This window comes from Clarias gariepinus, chromosome 25, assembly GCF_024256425.1.
Source record: "Clarias gariepinus isolate MV-2021 ecotype Netherlands chromosome 25, CGAR_prim_01v2, whole genome shotgun sequence".
NCBI classification, from domain to species: Eukaryota; Metazoa; Chordata; class Actinopteri; order Siluriformes; family Clariidae; genus Clarias; species Clarias gariepinus.
This window is the reverse complement of record NC_071124.1, coordinates 20,411,204-20,434,369: the sequence shown is the minus strand read 5'-3', so window position 1 is coordinate 20,434,369 and position 23,166 is coordinate 20,411,204. Positions and strand designations below refer to the sequence as shown.

Below are 23,166 nucleotides of genomic sequence, written 5' to 3'. Positions count from 1 at the left end.
CACCGAGTGAATTTTGTCGGTGCAATGAGCTTGCTGATGTTTTTGTAGAATACATGCACAAGCCTCTATCATATTCTGCCTTATTCTACACTGTAGGATTTGATATGCTGTTTATTAGTGCAATCCAAATGTACAGGACAGTCTTTTCCTCATAATACTTTGATGCATCAATATCGGTCAATATATTTAATTTCCCACCCTATCCCCTAAAGTCTAAACACGTTCTGTTCATTGATAATTTTATGCTTGGGTTGTTACCAGATTGAATTCATTCTGGATGTTAAACCAGCAAAGTATTTAAACAGATCGAACCAAGGACTCAAAAATACTGTAGCTGAACCAGTGATTGAAAAGATATACGAATTGTCGTAGTTCAGGGTCCTTAAACATTAACATTTGCAGCTTCTGGAGCTGATCCTTTGGGATGAATCTCATGCATTGCAATGTATATTGTGGGTGTATATGAAAAATGACAGTTTGTACAGACTTTCATTTTGTAAACCCTTTAATATAATTAGAAAAGTGCATAAAAAAATTATAAAGTAAGTAAAGTATTTAAGTATGATTTGACAGGGAAGTAAGCATTTATTTTGTGCTAAAGGTTCGAACCAGGGTCTCAATGTTTAGAGTCTGTGGCATAAGTCAAAAGTGGTTAGTGGCACCAAGTATAAAACAAAGTTTTGTACCAATTTTTTTTTTAGGCAAATACCCTTGTATTACACTATAATATCTTGCTCAGTATATTTAGAAGCAGTTGATGCCTTGGAAATACTAGATTCTGAAATGGTAAGTATTCCCTCCTACCAAATAAAACCCTACATATTCACAAACCAAATTAGGAGTCTTAGTGTTAGGAGATCAGTCTTAAAGAAAACCCTCTAAGCAACCAAAGGATCAATGAATGAGCATTTATTCTGATAAAATGAAAAGAGATCAAGAATGCTTTTGATAAGCGTTGAAAGTACAGAGAACCTCAATGCCATTGTGTCCTTTCATCTCACATGCAGAACTGCACAGGAGTGCAGCAGTGGGTTCAGTCATCCGTGTGCACGAAGACCAGCTGCTAGTCTGACATGTCCTCAAGCTCCTACATGGGGTTCAGGTCAGAATTTGCACACAGACATCAGATATTTGTTCCATTCAGGACGAGGAGAGAGGGGGGGGGATGGCGTGGTCAGTGATAGGGCACATGGTATAAATGGTGTATTGCTTCAAATATCTACCTGGGTATTTGTTGTATTTCCTACAATGTCAATGAACATCAAGTTTCAAATTAAAAATAAAACAGAAACCGTACTGCAGACTGTATTGTAGCTGGCAGGTTACATCAGACAGTGTTCTATCTGGATATTTTGGGAAAGGAAAAAATACATTTCACTGGAAAGGACTACTGTCACTATCCTACACTTATCCTTTTGGAGAGATATTTGCATAACTAGGGTTCCATTTGTGTTACACTTACAGATTATGTATGTAAAGGTACCATTCCGAAGTGGGGTTTCCAGATTTATATTTAAATATATTTAATATATAAGGGGAGGGGGGTTGACGGCTTTAAAAGAATTTACAAGATATGAATCCTTTAAACATCTCATGCTTAAAAGACACATTTTCTTAATCATTCATATTAGTTATACAATATTCTGCGTATTACAATATTCACTCTATAATGTTCAACATAACTTCTCATAATTAAAATAAATTCCTAATAATTATACAAAAAAAGAAGTTTACTGTTTATATCTGATGGAGTCAGTTTAAAAGTATATTGGGAGCATGATGATCTTCAAAGAAACCTTGTTGAAAATCAAATAACTTTCTGAAAATGATTAACATGTTATTTAATTGGTAAAAGACATCTTTTCGTGGAGGAATGATGAAGACATTAAAAAATTATTATTGGAGAAATTATAAAAGGGCAAAACGGCTCTGCAGTTGTTGAATGAAGTACATGTACGCATGACCACTGTGAGTTAGTATCTAGTTGGGAGTATTTACATACTTCAAACTTTTATATCTCTACCTTTCTGACTCCGCCAAATATTACAGACACTTTAATCGACTGTATATTCATGTTCAAATGCGTGCTGCACCTAGATTCACCTCGAACCTCAATATTACACACAGCACTACACTACTACAAGTAATATAGTACTTAAGCTCAAGAATATTTATAGTGCCTGGACCTTCACTTTGAGTTATATGCAGTAATTGAGTAAAGAATTGAAATAGATTAACAACCAAAAAAAAAAAAGGTTTAATATTTGATGATACTACGTTCAGTGAGATGTTATACATCTTGTTATTAGCTATTACGTGACTGCTTCCGGTCCGCTTAATGTAAATTTATGAGGTTTCTATCACTGCATGGTCTAACCTAGGGCAGCGAAAACATGCTACTCTCTATTTCATCGCTACTGTTTAAGGGCTGTCTCTCTCTTTGCTGCTAATCAATATGTAATATGAGAACAAAGAGCTCCAAGAGGAATAAAATAAGAGATGCAGTGGTCATCGATCTTTGATGGTTTTATGTCCACAAGGACTTCTGTGCAATGAACAGGCATGTTTAAGAAGCCCATGTGGAATCAGTTATACAACAGCCTTCCTCGTCAATGAACTTTTATTGTAATTTAGTTCTTGGGCAAATTTTGCAAAGCTAATTCGGTCATCAAACTTTCTAAAGATATGCGATTAAGGATATTTTTAATGCCAGACATCTTTGATCTGGACAATCAATATCACAAACACACTCCAAGCTCTGGGCCATTTACCCATCCCCTTAGTCATGATTAACCTCTGCTTAGGTCTCTTTATATAGCATATGACATTGATAAATATAATTAGAACTGAAAACGGATCAATAAATAATATTAAGGTGTAAAATAAAGTGTCTTAGCCAAAGATCTGAAAGATGTTTGGTCTGATATCACTGGCTCATCTCCCAGGACTGATGCCTATGCCAACCTATACATCATGCCAACAAGAATACTGGAAAAAGAAAGATGAACAGATTTAACAGAAATAAACAATGAAGGCAGTACCCCTTAACCAAACGTGCTGTTTTAATTTTCCTGCTTTACATTGTGTGATAAATGAGGTCTTGTCCTACACTGTATGAGTTGACGATAATTAAATCTTTGTCATTGTCAATTTTAATAGTGATTCTATTAGAAAAGTCACTTTTTAAAAGAGTATTGTTTCAGCATTGCATTCTTTTAATCCAAAGTTTCTGACATTCTGCTGCAGTTTGTAAGTTTATGGGGTGGTGGTAGTGGCACAGTGGTTCGTTAAGGCTATGAATTACTGATTGGAACGTCGACGGTTCGAGTCCCGACTCCACCAGGTTGCCACTGTCAGGCCAGTGAGCGGGGCGCCGTATAATGGCTGACCCTGCGATCTGACCCCAGCCTATGCGAAGGATGAAGAATTTCACTGTGCAGTAATGTATATGTGATGAAAGGCTAAACTTGCAAACTACGCCATAATAATTGAATTTAAACGGGCAGTTTTTATGTTACAAATTAGAGATTTTTGTCTGAAACCACAAGATCATGGCATTGTACTTTGCATAACAATGCAATTTAAGCGAATAACTTGACTTAATATATGAACCTAAAATTTCTCTTTAATCTCAAACAGGAATGAGGAAAGAGGATTATGAATCATCATTATATGAAAGCCATGATTGAAATGAATGAAGTGCTGGGATTAGAACAGAGTTGCAAATCCAAAATAGTATAGGATTTAGAGACCTATATTTGGCAGTAATTCGATCATAATTTAATTATCAAGAGTCTGATACCTTCTTCTGGAATTCTGTATATTGTTTTCTTTGACAGAAGAAAGCTGATCATTTATCATAATTTCTAATTAATAAAAGTGCAGTTGACTCTGATGGTTATTACTCTGAACTGCCCTGTAAATGTGTGTTTCATAAAGCACCCTAGTTTCGCTAGTTTTCACAGTGCAATTTGCAAGTGGTATTAACACTAACCTGTTCAGAAAAAGATCTTTTTACTTTAATCTGCATATGGAATTTTACTACATGTTCAGACATTTCCCTAGTTTGAGATTGCACCACTCCTACTTTACCCCTTCATTATTAAGGAGCAGACATGCATTTATTTATTTTTTTTTTTATCCGAAAATAGTTGAGGTTGCCATAGTCTGTAACTGGGTAGTATTAACACCTCAACATCACAAATCCGTTAAATTTTTCACTCTTAGTCTGTATTCCTGATCTCTGCATTCTTTGAATGCTGCTGTTCATCATGCTTTTAGTCCTGGCTGAGGTCTGGGGAGGTGCGGGTCATGGTCACCATGCATTCCTGACTGCCTTGAGTCCTCCTCAGGTTGGTGTATAGTCGTTCATCTAGACTGCTCAGCAGTTTATCAGTTGGACTGGGTTCCAATACACTATGCATGTAACCTTTGTCTATAGTGTCCTTATCTGTGTCATACCTGTTCTCTGGAATGTGAATACCTGTGTTCCATAGACCTGTCTTTTCAGGACTTGGGTCTGTAACTGACCATCTGCGTATCTCTGTCGGTTCCCCAGCACTCCCGCAACCCTCCAGAATGCCAGAGTCCCCCATTGTGCTGTCCACTGAGGATGTGGAAAACAGCAGGGTGGGATGATCCCCAATTGATTTTACCACTGGACTACTGTTGTTACTGCTGTTGTTAGAGTTGTCCTCAGGAGCTGGACCAGAGCCCTGTGCTTTGGGTGATTCAGTGCCTTCACTGGCTGCTCCTTCACTGGCCTCCTCGTCCGCCGCACTAGCAATACGTGGTAGGGTGCTGTGGTACCGTGTGTCCAGTGGATAGTTGGCACTGTCTCCCCTCCGCAGTGCATAACTACGCTGTCTCTCCAGGGACGGTGAGTAGCGAGCAGCTCCAGGGTCACTGTACTGCTTGGTGCGTTGCCACTGCTTGCGCAGGTGGATTCGTGAGCGATGTCTGTGCCGTAGAGAGGGTGAACCCTGCTGATCAAACTGTGGATCATGACGCAGGAATTCGTTGAACAGGGCTTCTGTCTTCTCATCGATACTGTAGTCTCTGCGACGAAAGCGTGGTCTGGGTTTGATTTCAGCCTGCTTTTCTGGTGCGTCACTGAGTGAGATGCTTGGTTCCCCCTGGGGTACTGTACTGGAAGCCTCCAGCTCCATGCCAATGCTGCTTTCTGAAGCTTCATCTTCTAACTCCTCCTTGAACAGCCGAGTCTCAAAACTCTCACACACAGTCCCCTTGCGTCCAGCATTTGTAAAGAACCGTCGCCGTTCTGATGCTGTCTTGCCAGACGTGCTTCCAAACAGACGTAGTTCCTCTGGAGCTTTGCATGGAGCCTCAATGGAAGCATAGCCGCTGTCCATTTGCAGAAGCTTTCTGCTTCCAGCCTCACTGTCGCTGCCTCTCTCTGAGTCCACACTGTCCCTGCCATTTTTTCTGCCACTAACGTCCCTGACCACTTCATCATATGGAAGCTCACCATCCCCGTCAATCTCATCATCTATGTCTTGCGATTGGTAACTGACCATACCTGTTCTGGATGCACCAAGGCCCCCTAGTGAACAGACACTGTCAGCATCACTGCGCGTCGAGTCTCTGTCATTGCTGCTTAGGTCAGAAGAAGCATATTGTTCCAGTGATGCTCGCAGGCTCCAGATGTCCCGGTACATGTTGGGCTGCTCCAGGCTTTCCTGTCTGTTCACCAAACCAATTTCAGAGGCTCCCTCAACGCCAGTCCCTTCTCCTCCCATTGCTCCTAGTATAATCTCTCCACCATTGTCATTCTCCTCTACTTCATCCTCCCCTTGAATCCTGATAGAATCTAATAAACTGTCGGCTGTTTGAGTCATGCTTTCTTCGACGCTTGGTCTTGCTTCCAAAACGGCCTTTACTTCCAACCTATAGGGGACCAAAGTCAAAGAAAATAAGAACTGAGTCACAACAGTCTTAGTCAAAAACATCTTACTTCTATTTTACATTTCTGTCTCCACCATAATATTGCAGAAACATTATGTCTATTCTGAAGAAATATAAATAAGAAATAAACTCTTTTGTAATGTCATGATTGGCGGCTAACGTAAGGGGGTATGTAACGTAAGTAAGGACCTGGGGCACCTGAAGTAAACAATTGACTCACAATGTGAACACACAATAAGTAGATGACTGTACTGTACCTCCTGAGTGGGGCTGGTGGGGGAGGACAGCCTGTAGTTGATGACTCCAAAGAGCCAGCAGAGAGTCGTCTCGGGGGGTCGGCTTGTGGCTGAAGGGGTTTTACATGCAACAAAAAATCATTTTCTTGATTTGCTCCTGACTGCTGGAGGTCCTCGTCCCCTTGTTCCAGAGTCTCACTTGCTGCTCGCTGTCTTTGAAATGCTCGCCTTCGTGGAGAACCTGAGAAAGGAGGAAGTTGGGTATTAGGTATAATTAGTTCATTTTATTTAAATTTAGCTCTCTAATGGTTAAGTACATGGGTTAGACATTCAAATGTTTTTTTTTTTACTTATTTAGACCATCCCCCGTTTCCTGCTCATGTTCACAAAGCTCCCTCAGGAAGCTATAAAGTGGCCTGTAGCATAGCTGGTCTATGGGATGACCAACAGGAGGCACATCCAAACACATACAAGGTTTTTTTTTAGCCCCATAATTCTTTTCTTCCTGACAGGTATAAAAAATATTGGCACAATGTACCAAAAGACTCACTAAGTCCAGGCTTTGTGGTCATGCTATGCTCCTGTGCTCCAATAAAAATGTATGTAATTGGATCTAGGCCTCATTACGAGGAAATGAACATTCCACACTTGCTGACCTTTCACATCAGGTGAAGGATAATACGATTATTACATCATTAATTTAGCAGGCATAATCTCTTCATCTTCCCCTGTTCTTTCTACAGCCATTTCTAAGCTCACAGTCAGCCTTCACTCAGCTACTCTAACGACACATTTATTGATCCATGATTGATTGGTCTCCAACGGCCTGTTCATTAAGCCCTACATGGTGCTTAAAGCTGCCTTTCCTGTAGCTGACATGTGTTGCTTAAGAGCAACATGACCTAAACAAATCAGCAAGGACCCCTAGACCTTTTAGCTCCTTCCAGTTCCCAGCAGAACTTCAACATGAATTAAGTTTTCTTGGATTCAGATTGCTCTTTGGCCATTCATTCCTTCCTAATCAAATCCTAGATAACCATGTCTTGCACGGTCTAATAATTTCCTTGTTTATGCCTGTTTATCATTTATAATTGGCTTATTTAATAATAACAAAAACAGCTATGCAATAAATTGCCACTTCTAGCACAGATATCTCAAAGCTAAGAGGGGGAAGGTCATAAAGATCACTTTTTAAACCAAGCATGGATTTAATTTTCATCTATAAATTTAATGACAAGCTCTGCTAACTTCTCACCTCTCAAGTCCAGACTGGCTGCTCTGTTACTGCTGTCTAACTTCCATTTTTTGATGGTGAAATAGGGGCTGGCTCCCTCTAGACTCGCATGCCGCCTGAGTCGGGACAGGAAGTGTAACATGGTGCCCTGGCCCGAAGTTGAGCCACCTCCTCCTCCTCCAGGCGCTTCACATGCTCCTGCCACTTGGGAGGATCCTGAGTCACCTTCCGTGTTTACACCAGCACTTCCCATTGCCTCAATCTGAGCCAAAAAATAACAAGCAGGATTTTATTTTTTAGCAGACTTTATGACTAAGGATTGTTTAGCTGCTGCTTTTCCATCATTTAACCATTTCAACTCAATTTGCTTTCTAGGAAGGTCCACTCTGTCTTAGTAAAATATGGTTGGAAAAGTCAGGTCAACCACAAGAATACAACATGTACACTGGGGTCTTCCTGAGTTCATGCAATGATAGGGTGTGATAATGTAACCCCTGAGAGAGTGATGGCTCATGAGTAATATAATGTCTTTGGTGTCAAGCAGGAGGTTTGAAAAGGCTCTGGATTTTAATAGGTAGGCATCTTAAGTGCCGATTTATAACTTCATGGGAATACATTTATACGCACTTATTATATAAAAAGAAAAAAAAAAAAAAACATTGCCTCTGGTTTGAATTTGAAAAAGAGACCATTTTTGAACATTGTGTCACCACCTGGATGTAATTAAGTAGATGGTTGAAAGTCGTCAACTGGATAATTACTACAATAAATAATATGGTTCAGCTGACAGCAACAAGAAGTTATTTAACTCTAACTCATTTCTTAAAAAAGAATATAGATAAATAAAAGAGCAATAGAAAAAGGATCATCATCAATGGGAGGGAAACTTGGAAAGAAATTAATGTGACTCTGGAAATAAATAAATGTTGTGACATTGCCTAAGCTTATCAAAACGATGCTTTGACGAATGTGTGTCATAAACAAAGCAGAAGGTGAACCAACGAAATATTAGCGTGTGACATTTTTATTGGCCAGGCACTGTACTATTCCTGTACTACTAGTACTGGTGAGTTCATGATTTACTCACTGTCCTTGATCGAGGTGGTTCAGCGCTTCCTTCATTATTGTGTGAAATAAATCTGTTGTCCAGGACAGAGTTTAGTGTATCTCCAGGCAGTGCACAGCTTGGGCTCTGGCTTCTCCAGGGCACTTGTGATTCAGGCAGGGTGCCCTCGCCAAGCTACGGACAAAAAGATCCGTACCAGATTTGAGTATTTTGTGGTTAATCAAACTGTATGTAACACGCAGTGGTCTGGGGATTTACAGAAAAGGCCATTCATGGCTGGAGCAAGACCAGTACCCAGGTTTCAGAGATCTGTTCTATTACTTAAAAACATGGTTAATCCAACTTAAAATCTGTGTCTTTAGGACTTGAAGAAGTGAGAAAAAAATTATTTAATCAAACTGTTTTCTCTGCTATTGCTATGTGGTTACTGAACTCTAGAGGCTTTCTCTAACGCCTTGCTGAACTTGGACTTAGGCTCTTACCATGTAACTGAATGAATGCACAAATTTGATTAACTAAATGGCCATTCCGATTTTGGTGATCATTGGGGAAGTATTCATTCATTAGATAGACATGTCAATACACCTTCCAAATATCCAGTTTATATAGTAGCTCAGATGAGTTCTTACATTATTGTTATTGCAATGCAGGAGTTGTTGTAGTTAGTGTGCAGTGTTTAATAAGATGATACTTTTTGTTAGCTTGCTAGCACAATGACTGAAGATCTGCTTGTGATCATTGTGACGGAAGATCTTGCTGATCAGTTTTTGACTTCATTAAACTTTAGAGTCTGTTGTGGGTAAGATTCCTGTATCCAAAGAGCAACCGTTTGAGAAACAAAAGGACATGCTGTTAAATTTATTAAAGTCAATGATCATCTGTATGATCATAATTATTCACTGAGTTCAGATTGAGAGATTGAGGGATTTTAATTTTAAGGAAATGGCAAACCAGTGAAATGGTGACCAGGCAAATAGTCATTTGTTTTTATTGTGTTGGTTGATTTGTTTTTTATTTGTCATTTTGAATTTCTCGGTGGTTTAGTAGTTCATGTTTTTGTGTGTCTTCTAATTTATTAGCTTCACTCAGTTCTATTCAGTTTCTTAGCAGAAGCTGGCAAGACCGATGCATTCTCTTGGCTCCCAGAAGCTTTTAAGGTGGAATATACTCTAGTGTGTTTCTTAATGCAGGAGCTGACATTGCGCAATCACCCTAAATTTTACTGCGACAACTTTGTTTGTTTTATTAAAATGTCTTTTGCATGACATAAGCTTTACCGATGATTCTTTTGAAGCTTTTACAAAACATCTTTTATTTTAAATGTTTTTTTTACTTGTAATGGTTTGTAACAGAGCATTCTATGTGCATGACCTGAGAGCGATACAGTATCTGCATTACCTGAAATATCGACAGGGACGGTTTGTGCTGTTCTCTCAGACTGACGCTGTTCTCAGGTGAGTCACACTCCATTATGGTCAGGATGTTCAGTGCTGGAGGTGCAATGTGCAAATTAGTTAGACGGGCCTTCTTCAAGTGGTGGAAATCACCCTCTGTAAGAGTATACCTGACAAAGAGAAAGAGAGCGAGTGTCCAACAGATGCCAACTGCTTAGGATTCAACTTCAACTTGAATCTCTGGTTGTAGGTTAAAGTGCTATTTTAAGATCGGCAAAATGTCACAACACGCCAAACCAATTGTAAAGAATATTAAAGAAAAAATAAAAACCAAACTTGGCATGATGATTAACAAGAAATGAATATATCTCAAGTCTGTTGTGAGTCATATGTTAAGCACATATGCTGACAAGTACTTTGATTCCCTATGACAACCGACAGCATGAGTTTTTATTTATACTATACTGTACCATATTGAAAGTCATCAGCCAAGCTGGTTATATGTACATTTAAAAATAAGATTATGTTCGCTTGGTTTTACTTCATTTATAGCTTAATTAAAGAAATTAAATCAGAGAGAACCATCCTACTGGAAATGATCATGGCTTTGTTGGAGGTTCAAATCTCTACAGTTCCCAGCCATACTGTACATTTTCGACCCCATGTAACACTGATGTGAGAATGAGTGGAAAACATTGCTTTTCTGATTTCTCTGTTTAAACAGCAGTCAGACAAAAGACAATCCACTGAAATGGAAATATACAGTATATGAAGGATGCGCAGTTACTTCTGGTAGTAATTGCTTTCGCTTTGTGTTGGCTTTATCTGGATGATATTCATGAGCCTCAGTATTGTGATGCAGAAGGAACCAAATGAGTCGGATTTTTTAATTTTTAGTCCGGGTAAAAAAAAAAAAAAGACAGTTTGGTACCCTTTTGCCTTTGTTTTATTTCGGAAGTTAAAAATTGCCATCTTTTCTATTGACATAAGCTAGGGCGGTGGTGGGTCAAATGATTAAAGCTATGGGTTACGGATCAGAAGGTCGGGGGTTCAATACCAAATGCCGCCAAGTTGCGACTGTTGAGTCTCTGAGCAAGGTCCTTAACCCCATCTGCTCCAGGAGTGCTGTATCCTGGCTGAACACTTGCTCTTGCCTCGGGTTCCTTACAGGAACTCATTTCACTGTGCTAAGGTACATGTGACAAATAACTGAATTTTAATCTAGGTTCTTTTGTGTGTGTGATTGACATTTGGTGATTAAAGATTCCTTTATCTCTGCCTGCTAGGACTTTCTTATCAGCAGCATTGGCACCCCTGCTACACTAGACCAGGTTTGTGGAAATGGACCAATTGTATTTTACTTTGACTTCAGGTTGTGACAGAAAACAACCCAGTCCACTCAACCCCACCTACTGTATTCCCTGACCTTCGGCCTTTCTCCTGATTTTTCTTGCTCTGCTCATAGATCGCCGTCTCGTTAAAGGAGACCCGCCGTCCTGTGTACACCGAGGACTGGAAGCGTTCCGTGTTCTCATCACCTTGACAGCTGGAGGTGGACAGTGTTTCTGTGCTTTCCATCCTAATGTTGATGTCTGTCAAAAAACATAAAACCACTACTCCAGAACCAGCTACCACGTCCATATACAGTCATATTTGTTAGAAAAGAAAAAGCAATGCTTTCGCCAATGTTTTAGAAATTAAGGTTAAATACCACTGAAAACATTAAGAGTTACTTAAAAAACTTAATTGATTAATTACCTTGAGTAGGTTGACTTTCTTCCACATATGTGGTGTTGGTTTTCTCCAAATCATCGCTGGCCCTAAGAAATTGAAAAATGTGAAATAAAAGTAACTGTAGGAAAAACTGTAGAAATATGTTTCATAACCAGTGCACGACTAACTGTGTGTTATAAGTGCATATGTGGTTGAGTGCAAAAGATTGCACTCCCCATGATTATTGAAGCGAGTGAATGAGTGCAGTTGGCATTTGTCACCAATTAGGTGTACTGTTACACCGAGGTAGTCATGGTTACTTGCTGATATCCAGTGGTCTTTAGTAAGTCAAACAGTAGCTTCAAAAGTAGCTTTTACCAACTGCCTCACTTTTATAGCCTTTTTCTGTGTTTTTACATTTAATGTATTCACGTAAAAAGAGTTCCACTTGTAGGCAGCTTGAGCACACAATTTAAAAGCTTCTTATAAGGAAACTTAATGTTCACCACACCTGATGGCATCTTATTATTTGTGGTAAGTGTGCCATTATCACACACAGCCGGGTAACCATGCTGCAATTATGGAACGTCATTATGGGGCAAATGATTACAATTTTTTTATACAAAAAAAAAAATAATGCGTTAAAATTTCTAGATTAATTACATGCGTTAATGTGTTTATATTGACAGCTCTATTGGATGTGAAATAAATATCACAACAGTTTTATTGCAGAAAAATAATTTATCCTTATTATTTAGATTGTCATTGTTTTAAAAAATTTAAGGACGTCATTAAAACATTGAATCTCACTTTTGTCTCAATACTTCGGGCCGGCACTGTACACTATTTGATTCTCTTTCATAATAAAGCAAAAGCCTGGGGTGATGTAGATTTATATTCCACCAAACAGTACACATAATCCAGTTGATCATAATGATTTTGACATGTGTTATTTTCGCTTAGACTGAAATACATGTAACTGTCATATTTTTGCTCTCCCTGTCAGGATGGGTTTCCGGTAATCATAAACACAGTGTCACATCAGCCTCGTCCATATAAGAGCTAAATCGGATTGCGATTTCTTCATGCCAGTGGCGATACACAGGGCTCCTAGTCTGTGATCCAGTTCCGCTCATGACTTGTTTTAACTGAGCTTTGATTTCTCCATTTGTATGAAAGGCAGCTTTATTTTTCATTGTGCGTGTTTGATGGTTATTTCTCGAACATCAAAAGAGCCTTATGATGTCAACAGAATAGCACACCTGCTTGAGTTTCAAGCACGTACCCGCGTAGGTTAGGGGATCTATTTGTGGAGTGCTCGTGACTATGTTGAGTTATACAACCTGTCTAGGTAAAGTGTGGACGGACAAAATGTGTGAATGTCTCCGCATGGTAAGATCAGAAGATCTCACCTGGAGTAACGGCGTCCGCTCTGACAGCAGCGATGGCAGAAGATGAGGAGAACAGAAAGCAGAACCAGCGTTCCTCCGGCGAAAACACACAGCATCACCAACAGCAGCACATAGTTATCCGGCCTTGCTGATGCCACTGGAACATCCTACACACGTACGTGCATGGTTTATGTGATGAATTGTAAAATGACAGATTAGATGGCATAAAAGAGATACGAACACAATGAGGCCCGATGAGGATAAAAGTCCCTCTGCCACCTCCGCACAAATTTCCCCTGCTGTCCTTGATACCAAAGAACAGATGATAATACAGTGCCAATCTCTCGCCTATTCAACTCTCATCCTGTGATTGCACCGGTCTGTGTGTTGAAACACATTCCAGGTATGGTGTGTGTGTGGGCTTGTTTTTATTTCTTGCCAGAGACCAAATGTCTCCACAAGGTTAGTTTTAAAAACTTCATCTTTTATTAAGGTACACCAGTAGCTGAGGTAAAGGTGAGGGTTGGATGTAATGTAGGTATAGACATAGCACTAACTGGTTGCATTAATAATCATTTCAATGGAACTTGTATATACGAGTAGTTTTACAAACGTGTGTGTGTGAAAGAGAGAAAGGGGAGAGGACAGAAGCAGCTGTGTGGTCTAAAGGTAGTCGCTCATGTGGCAGAAGGCAGAAACAGACGAAAAACTGAAACTGGAGAGAGAAGTGTGAGTAAAAACCTGCAGCATAGGCAATGGTGTTTCTGAACTTTTCATGACTTTAGGCAACAACCTTCTTTTTGGCAACAACCTAATCCCCTCCATTTATCCAACCCATTGTCGTGCTGCCATCATATCTGCTTGGGCAGATGTTCCATGCCATGTTATGTAGTTTTCTAAGGTGGAAAGCGTGTACTAAATTCAACTTGGGGTGCTACTAATGAACATCCAATTCTAGATTTGTTCCCCCTCGCTGTTAAAATAGCATCTAATCTTCTAAAAAGGCTTTGAGCTAGATGTTGGAATGTGGTTGTAGGGATTTTGAGTATCAAACACATATGAACTAGTGATGGGTCGTTCATGAAAGATTCGTTCTTTTTGAACAAGTCTTTAATGTGACTCGGAAGAACGAGTAGTCTCGGTGAGTACACATAACTTTATTTAGGATTATGTGTACTGAGTATCTTTCGTTTATGTTCTACTGGATGTGCAAAGCATCGCAAAACCCCCATAGGTTATGTACAGGAAACAGAACTGAGTAGTTACCTTTGAGGCATTGGGCCGAATCGTTCGCTCTGTACATTTGATACTTAATTAAAATTGAAGGTAAGTGTTTTTTATACTTTTACTCAATGACACATACAGTATAAACTGAGGATTTCTACTTTTACTTGAGTAAAACTTGTCCTAGGGATTCTCTACTTTTACTCCAGTACAGGATTTGTCTCACCTCTGCTCAACAGTATAAAACAAAAGTGAATCTGTATTAGTATTAAGAACAGGGAGTTAGCTTTTATAGCAAAGCTGAGAGTGTACGCTGTATCTACGTTTCCAGGTACAGCATAGATACCAAGGGCACAAAAGATTAAAAGGTTGAATTGGATCCATGACCTGTCCCAGAAACTATATGGCAATCTACCCATGTTTGGTCAGCAATCCGCCACAATTCAGTACCATTCTTTATTATTTTTAAACAATATAATCTGATGGTATATTCAGTATTTAGCCTATCCCAAGGGCATGAAACATGGCTGTATACATTCCAATCATCCTAATTAGCAGAAAAAGTATTCGGAATATCTCCCACTCTGGCACTTAATGCTAATGATCTTGTTGATGAAGTTGGTCCCTGGGTGTGTAAAGAAATGTTACTTTTGGTCATTATGGAAGATAAAGTCTTATTGCGAAAAAGCTTAAGCGTGGCTAAATAAAGAAATAAATCCTAGGGATTTAATCAGCAGTGAAATCATTTACTTTTCTTTATTTCAAAGGTTAAGTTGCAAACAATAGAATGATATACCGATTGCTGCCCCTAAGCAATTATATTTAACATTTCTTTATGAATTTATAAATTATATTCTCGACTTGAAGTAGTATGGTTGCTTAAAGGCCAGTGCATGACTCAGCACTGTTGGAAGATTATGAGTTTGAAACCCAACGTTGGGAGCATCATCCATAGGCTGGAGCCAAAGAGGCAAAATCGTTTGGGGTCTCTCATGGGAGCGGACAGGTGGCCAAAAGTAAAAAATAAATGGTAAAGAATATTTTTAAATCCCTCAAAAAATATTACAACTACTATTCCAAGCTTTCTAAACTATACTTTAGGTGTTTTTTAAATTGAGGTTACTAAGACAATGGAACAGCTTACACAATAACAAGTAGCTAATTTGCAACTGATGTTCTTCATGTTGTGTATTTTTTTATATTGTAGTGCAAAATTGCCACTAAATTGGCGACAATGTGGACAGATCCTAGTCTGTAATTAATCATAGAGCTGAGTAAGGTACAAACAAAAATGCAACTATGCTGTTGACAGTGCTTCTTTTCAAACATAATGCCATGGCAAGCAAGAAGAAGAGGAGAAAACAAGTATATTCATGCATATTCTGTCAAACCGAAAAGCTCCTTAAGTAGTAAAGAAAAATCCAGAATGATTAAACCTATAAGAACCTTTTTACTATAAGGACTGTTATTTGGTCGTATATTTAATGAGCTTGAAGCCCAACATATCTTGACAGCACTAAAAAGTACAATTAACTTTGTATGAGACTGTTGATTAGTAAGTTCTGGCTCATAAGCGTCCATAATCAAAATGCTAAATACAGACTAAATTTAATTCCGCAGCTCATCTGAATGGAAAATGAGGGCAGAGGCTCTTTTAATATTAACTGTGGAATTAGAAGCTTTCATCTGAAGGATGCTGGTCACTGATAGTTTAAGCCATCAGTACTCAATGTTCTTTTCCTACTTCAGGGTGTGCACATGGGCGTAATTAGCCAAGAAGTCACAGATGTCTTGTGCTCGGATTCACCGCGTCAAAATCCCAACTAATTCTCTACTTCGTGTTAGTGTTTCTTAGAAGATCTTTAAAACACAAACTATTGGAAAAGGGGAATTCGTGGAACGGTTGCCTTGAATGATAAGATAGCAGCGGTCTGCTCGTTTACAGAGACTCGCTGTATTACGCTTAGCATTATACTCTGTTAAGTTTGACTATCCTGCAAAAGAATAATACAATCTTAGAGGACCTTAGAAAAATCCACACCACCATGGAAGATTAGGTTTAAAATTTAATCACTAGAAGTGTAAGCACTTCATTGGATGATAAGCTTAAAAAAGAAACATTGTTATGATTAAGGTTGTGAATATACTCACTAAAATATCAATCTGTCTGCTATGCGGTAAAAGATTGTTTAGGCACGAATCTAGTGTTGTTTCACACAACAATGAGAATGCTAAGAATTCTCATCATATTCAAGACTACTTTTCTTCTCCTGCTACCGAAGCATTCAATGGGCTTTTGACTCTATTATATAAAATATGATTTTAAAATGACGTCGGGGTGTGTGTGTGTGTGTGTGTGTGTGTGTGTGTGTGCTGCAGTGGAAAAAAAAAAAAAAAAGTCGTCATCCCTTCTCAGAAACTGCTCTATTCACCTACCGACATAAACACATGGGATAGTCTCCAGGCAACAGTATTTCCCTATGGACGCCTGTCCTTTAATACAGTATGAACGTACACATCCGCAGCAGGAACTCAGCTATTAGACAAGTGCCATATAGTAAAACATTGAATATAGTCATTGGTCTGTACCAATTAAAAGTTCCTTATAATATTTAAAGGTCCCATATTTGACTATTTCTTTAACAGGTTTCTTTAACGTATGGTGCAGAGGTCCTTGAAAGTTTGTGTTCATGCTCTGGCTGAAATACCCCACAGATTTTTAAGCTATTAATTTCACTCCTTCTCTGAACACGCTGTTTCAGTGTTTATATAAAAGAACGTCTCTAAAGCCCCGCCCCCCAGAGAACAGCAGAGCTGAACAACAAGCCGGGGGAGGGGTATCTTCTTATATGAGGTCACAATTTAATGTATGTTAAATGTTTTTCCTTTTTTTTTCGTGCACACTGGAGACGTGACTAAAAAGTAAATTTTTCATAATATTTTCCCTTTAAGGAATAAAACAAGACAATGTGAATACTTTTATTATTTTCCTATCAGCACAAAGTGTTTTTTTCTTCCTCTGATAACACAACAGTTATCTAAAGAGTGCCCAGGGATAATTTGTTAAAAAACAGATATTTAAGTTACAATCAGTGCAAGTAATTCATGTGCTGCTCACAATTCGTGTTATGGCAGTGTGTATTATACCATTAATATTTTTTTATGCCTTATTACCACTAGGGGCACCAGGGAGCAACTTCAAAATGCAAGAGCCCTTAAAGATTTGTTGAAGATGGTTGAATAACACTGACACTGGAGACTCCTTTCCAACGTCTCCTTACATAAAGCTTCACCAACTCCACACATTTTTGACACACGTGTTTAAAATCTATTTATCTGGAGCGTCTATGATGCAAAACCTGCACATTGTTACAGAAATAATAATGCGTTCATATAAAGCTGCCATTCGTCCTGCAGCAGGAAGTTCCCTCAGTGATGCTACTATGTAAAAAAAAAAAAATCAGCTCCTTCTGATCCAATCAGGTCAGAAAAAGATTGGGTGTCGTCCTTATTTAAGCTCTACTATAACGTTACGCTTGGTGGCATTTAAACTCTCAGTGCCAGACGCTATAACTACCGAAAATTGAGCTAATGGTTTCCATTATGTTAATGCTTTCCAATACTCATTAATCTAATGCGTGATGGAAACCATTACACCATTTAGTCTGTACTCATCATGAGCAGTTCTGAGGGAACTTTCAGTAAGCAGCCAGCAAGCGAGAAATTCTTCCAGGCCGGTTTTTCTGCACTTTCAGCTACACTACCTCGGAGTGATGCAGCACTACACGGCATCAGGGTTTTGAAAGCCGAGAGCAGAGCAGAATACAGATGCAAACTGCTTAACATGGACTTTCTTTTGAGACTGCAAATCTGTTTTGGCTCTTGATATAAGGCAGGGTGTGGAAAGTGCAGATTTTGAGATCATAGAATGTCCTGGTTATAGGGAGGTGCTCATTGAGAAAAATGCTTAACCCAGAACTCTACTAAAACTTAAACGGCTTCCTTTTTTCCTGAGCGTGTAGTCATTTAGCCAGTGTGTGGTGCGAAGGCGGGGATACTCACAGTAGCGTTCTCTGTGAGGGTGGTCAGCAGAGGTGGCTCATCGCTCATGGTCCTGGCGAGAGTGTGCACTTCCTGGACCGGAGAAGACACAAACATGACAGGCAATCAGATAGACAGCTACTTTTCATTCAGCAGGTCCACCGAGAGTCTTGCTGACTCGGCTAATCTGCGAGCAGCTGCATTACAGCGAGCTGGCTCGGACGTTCGCATCTTCCTCTCCTTTCTCTCAGCTCCCCCAGTTTTGGCTTCACTTCAGGGACACGGATGTGAAAAAGTGCCAAACCATCTGAGATATACGTGCGATGCTTTGTGGTCTACACGGTTTCCCCTTTGGTTAAACAACGCACCTACTGAAGGCCTTCTGAGCGCAGAATGAGTTGTGGTGATAAAACATGAACGTAATGGCAATGAGAGCGGGTATAACTATATGGAAAATAAGATAACCAAGAGGTGAAGACAAAACATCCAGTGAGGCGATTTGACTTAACCTTGAGGGTCTGATAAATCCTTTCCCTTCTTATCATTTATTTTCTGTGTGATCAGCTATGTGCTTGGACACGTTATTTACTGACTTTATGGACCAAATGTCCCTGTAGTGTCAGAAATGTCCGAAAATTCTAAGTTTAAAGGGCTTCATCTGGTTATTATGGTTAAGCTTAAAGAAGAGATTTGTATATTTGAGAGCCCTCTGCTGCCTGAAAACTGAACTGCGGTTAGTTTAAACTCAGCATGAGTTCCCTTTTTAATGGAAAATCTTCACTTCTTTTGCACAAGGTGCATTTTTTTGAGTGGCGCAGTGGTAAAGTGCCCGCCCTATCATCCGGAGATCTTGAGTACGAGTCCCAGGTGATGCTGTAGCCTCCTGCAAGCGAGGGCCTGGAGAGAGCTGATTGGCCGAGCTCTCACAGTGCCGTGGGATGGGGGACACTTAGCACTTAAACGACTAAATTAGGGAAAAAATCTGAGGAATTTTTTTTTTTAATAAATGTAAAAAAAAAAGACTGAAGTAGAACCATTTTCAAATATTTAAGATTGCACCTTTAAGATAAAATTGAGCAGAATTAGGTATTAAAAAATATCCATTGCTGGTAACAACTTTATCCTGTGAAGATCCTGGGAACGGGTCTTGACGCAGGAATACACTCCGGATGGGATATCAGTTACAGCATGCCGTGCACACACTCATTCCTACCTAAAGTCACTAATCTACTGTAGCAGGTGGTGAGAGAAAAGCGAACAACCCAAAGGAAACTCGGGTCTATGGATACAAACCTCCAGATACAAACCTGACAATAACCTAGTGTATGCAGTGTCATATTTCTATAATAGTTAGATATTTCCAAAATATTATGAACTCTAAAGTACATCATGAAAGCGAATAGTCAAGTGTTTAAGGACACACTCTTTATAGTCATGTGATGTTCATGGGAATGTGACCCTGCTGTAAGCGACAGCATCTGTGACAGTCCTACATCTCACAGTGCTTACCATGCTGTACCGCAGTGCACACGCCAACCACGGCAAACACGCTGAAATCATCTGCTGGGTTCGTTCTGTGTAGGAGTTTGTTTAATGTGTCTGCACACTCACACGCTCACACACACACACACGGAGCAAATGGAAAAGAACAAAGCTCTGTCCACCGAGAGTACTTCAAAGCCCACCTGTCCTGATTGCCCTCGTCGTCATTTTCTCATCTCTAGCAAAAACACAAATGCACTCTCTCCCCTCTGTGTTTCTGTCTTCTCTGCCTTATGTCTTTCCACCCCTGCCATCTCTCTTATCATCATGGAGATGTTAGGCAGGCTGCAGTGCTCTGAGATCGCTAATGATAAGTCTGTTCCTGGTTGGCTGGTTTTAACCATTACTGTGAAACCAGTCATTGAGGAAATCCTAAAAGGCAGCAGCCCTTCTGTGGTTTTCTAGTAACCTTTCCAGATCTATATCACAGCCTTTCTGCTTTTGTGTACATACATTCGAGCTTTGCAGCTCAGGAAATGTGTAAAAGGTCCGTCATTTAATTTACACTATAAAATGGTAGATAAAAATATAAAATACAAAAAAAAATAAAAACATGATGCAGGATCACACCACCAAGCAGTGTTTGTTATAATCGAAGGAATCTTGTCAGGCCGTAGATTGGTACTACGATGGATAATAATCTGCTTTGTATCGATTATAATCGCCTCACACATCTTTCTTTCATTCTGCCATTTAAGGCTTTGATATCACATTACATAATGTCACAATCTGGAAAAGGAAAAAAAAAGACAGATTCAGCTGCACGACTTTACGCACGCAACAAAACAAACAATTCACATCACACATCCAATTCATTTTCAGGCAAGACCATTAACAGGCATTAACATGTCCCCGTCCTCACCCCCGTGCATACAATCTCCATTAAGCCCAAGCCGTAATGGCTCCTGAACATGAGCAATGTACGGCAGCTCCGGACTTTGAGTGGCCTGTTTCTGGCCGATGTGTATTCATGAGGAAAGGAAATCTCTACGGTGCAGTAAAGTACCTCCAGGGCCTCTCTCTCTCTCTCTCTCTCTCTTGCTCTCTTTCTCTCTCTCTGTCTTTCCCCTACACACAAACACACACACAAGTACACACCTCTTTCTCACTTTTTTTTAGCTCTCCAAAAACTACTGTGTGTATAGAGTATATGTATACGGTTCTGTTCAAAGTCTTGCCAATCAAGCATTTAATCTATCTAACTAAATGCATGAACCAGTGAGAAACAGGTGCAGATGATGAGAGATGATCAGGCTGGTGATTAGTACACTAGTGATGCTGAATGTTAAGTGGTTGAAACAGATGAGAGGGGAAATGCGGTCGCTGCTGAAGGTGTTCCAGGGTCTGGGATGGAATTGGACTACGGTTCTGAAGGTCATGTTTAAGTGTCTATGCTTACAGGATTAGAGAAAAGTCACCAAGATCCTTGTCAGAGATCCTCCGTAATGTCTTCATGTCCAACCAAGTTGTACTTGTTTATTAGAGTTTTCTTCTCTAAAGCTGCATATTTCATTCTTATAATTCTCATTCATAAAAAGAATTTGTGGTACGGCTGTAGTTAAAAAAAAACAACAAATTATTCAAGAAGGCACTAAAAGCTTTGGAAAAAATATAAAGTAACATGAAATATTTTTTAATGTATCGCTCAAGTGTTGAAAACATGAATAAAACTGAAACAGCTTTGGTAAATCTTTCGCTCATATCTGTCTCATATTATGCCTTTTGCCAGTGTATTTTTTTAACTTTCTTAATATTAATCTTCATATTAAAGTTCATTAATTTATTTTTAATAAATGCTTTATTCTGGTCAGGATAATTCTGGATTTTGAGCCTATCCTGGGAACACTGGGCATGAGACAGGAATACAGACCTAGGTAGAATTACTCACTCATCATCTATACCACTTTATCCTGTATACAGGGTCACCTTTAGCCTATCCCAGGAGACTTGGGTCCCAAGGCAGGGTACATCATAAACAGGGTGCCAATCCATCACATACATGCTTATTCACACACTACCGGCAATTTGGGACTTGCACGTCTTTGGACTGTGGGAGGGGACTAGATTACCTGAAGGAAACACAACAAGCACAGGGAGAACATGCAAACTCCATGCACACAAACTCAAGGTGGGGATTGAACCTGGACCCTGGAGGTGCAAGGTCACAGGGTTAACATGTTATCCACTATGCCACCATGCTGCCTAGGTGAGATTAATTGTAATCAATCCATCAACTAGCAGGTTTTTGGGAAGTGAAGAAACCAGAGATATGAACATGCAGGCATGTGGAGAACTTGTGTAACCCCTTCACTGGCACTAAACCAAAGCTCGGGATTAACCAGCAACCCTGAAGCAGTGCAATCCATCAGCACGGCACAGATTTCCTTATATAATTGTATAAATAAATAATGAGTAGGGATTGCTATAGTGCCGGAATGAATTTGGTGATGAGCGCAGGGTTTCACTGCTGATTGGGAACTCCTTACATGGAGCAAAAATACAGACCTATAGATTCATCAGAGCTGGAAAAGGATTATGTGTTAAATTCTAAGAAACTTTTCTCTCTCTCTCTCTCTCTCTCTCTCTCTCACACACACACACACACACACACACACACAGGAAATCATAATAATCTTGTCTTGGATGGGTCTCTGGGAGTGAGCTCGAACCATCCAGTAACATGCAGAAATCTTATGTGTAATATACACACTGAAATGTCAGTGTGCGTCGTCACTAGAGTGTGTGTGCGCGTGTGCGTGTGTGCGCGCCCCGGATTAGGGAGGATGAGGATCCCCGTTCCTCACAGAGAGAAGCACTTGCGCATCCCCAAACCCGCCATAACAGCGCACAGGGTGAGAAAGCGATGATCTGAACCTCGCACCAGCTCCAGCCTCTCACCGCCACACTCAGTCCCATCACCACCTTATTATAGTTCACATCACACCGCTTCTGGTGTGTCCCCCACCCCCCCCTAACATCAGCACCGAATCACGCCTCGTGCACGCGATCGGGCCGCAGCATCAGCATCACTGGAACACATCTGCAGCATCAGCACCACACATCTGTCTCACACATGCACATGTCTGACCCATTCCCAAATCCGACGTCCATGCAGCCTTTAACAAACACTCGCACGAGTTTTTAAACCAGCCCGTAAACGGCGAGTGAAACGTGTGACCTGTGATCAGAACCTGAGCTCCGAGATGAGGAGGGAATCACTCACCTAGCGGGGATTCATGCGGCTCTTCACTGGCTGCCTTTAATTTTCCTCCCAAAGCTCAACGTAGTTATGAATGAACCTCGGGCTCGTTAGGACACGCCCACCAGCCGGTTGTGGATGGACACCACGTGACCTGGGGAGGCGGCGCGAGCAGCGGGATTCCTCCGCGCCAGAAGACTC

At 40.1% G+C, this 23,166-nt stretch overlaps 1 protein-coding gene across 1 annotated transcript; it reads right to left on the bottom strand.

Moving 5' to 3' along the window:
* Positions 1 to 569: 569 nt before the first annotated feature.
* LOC128512773 (voltage-dependent calcium channel beta subunit-associated regulatory protein) lies at positions 570 to 23,035 on the bottom strand. The gene is made up of 10 exons (XM_053486186.1): positions 22,990 to 23,035; positions 18,246 to 18,317; positions 12,981 to 13,126; positions 11,614 to 11,675; positions 11,282 to 11,447; positions 9,860 to 10,025; positions 8,483 to 8,635; positions 7,417 to 7,657; positions 6,183 to 6,402; positions 570 to 5,907 (listed from the first exon to the last, which is right to left on the bottom strand). Exons 2-10 carry the CDS (start codon positions 18,291 to 18,293, stop codon positions 4,278 to 4,280), a joined length of 2,832 nt encoding a protein of 943 aa, XP_053342161.1. The 5' UTR covers positions 18,294 to 18,317; positions 22,990 to 23,035; the 3' UTR covers positions 570 to 4,277.
* Positions 23,036 to 23,166: the final 131 nt, after the last annotated feature.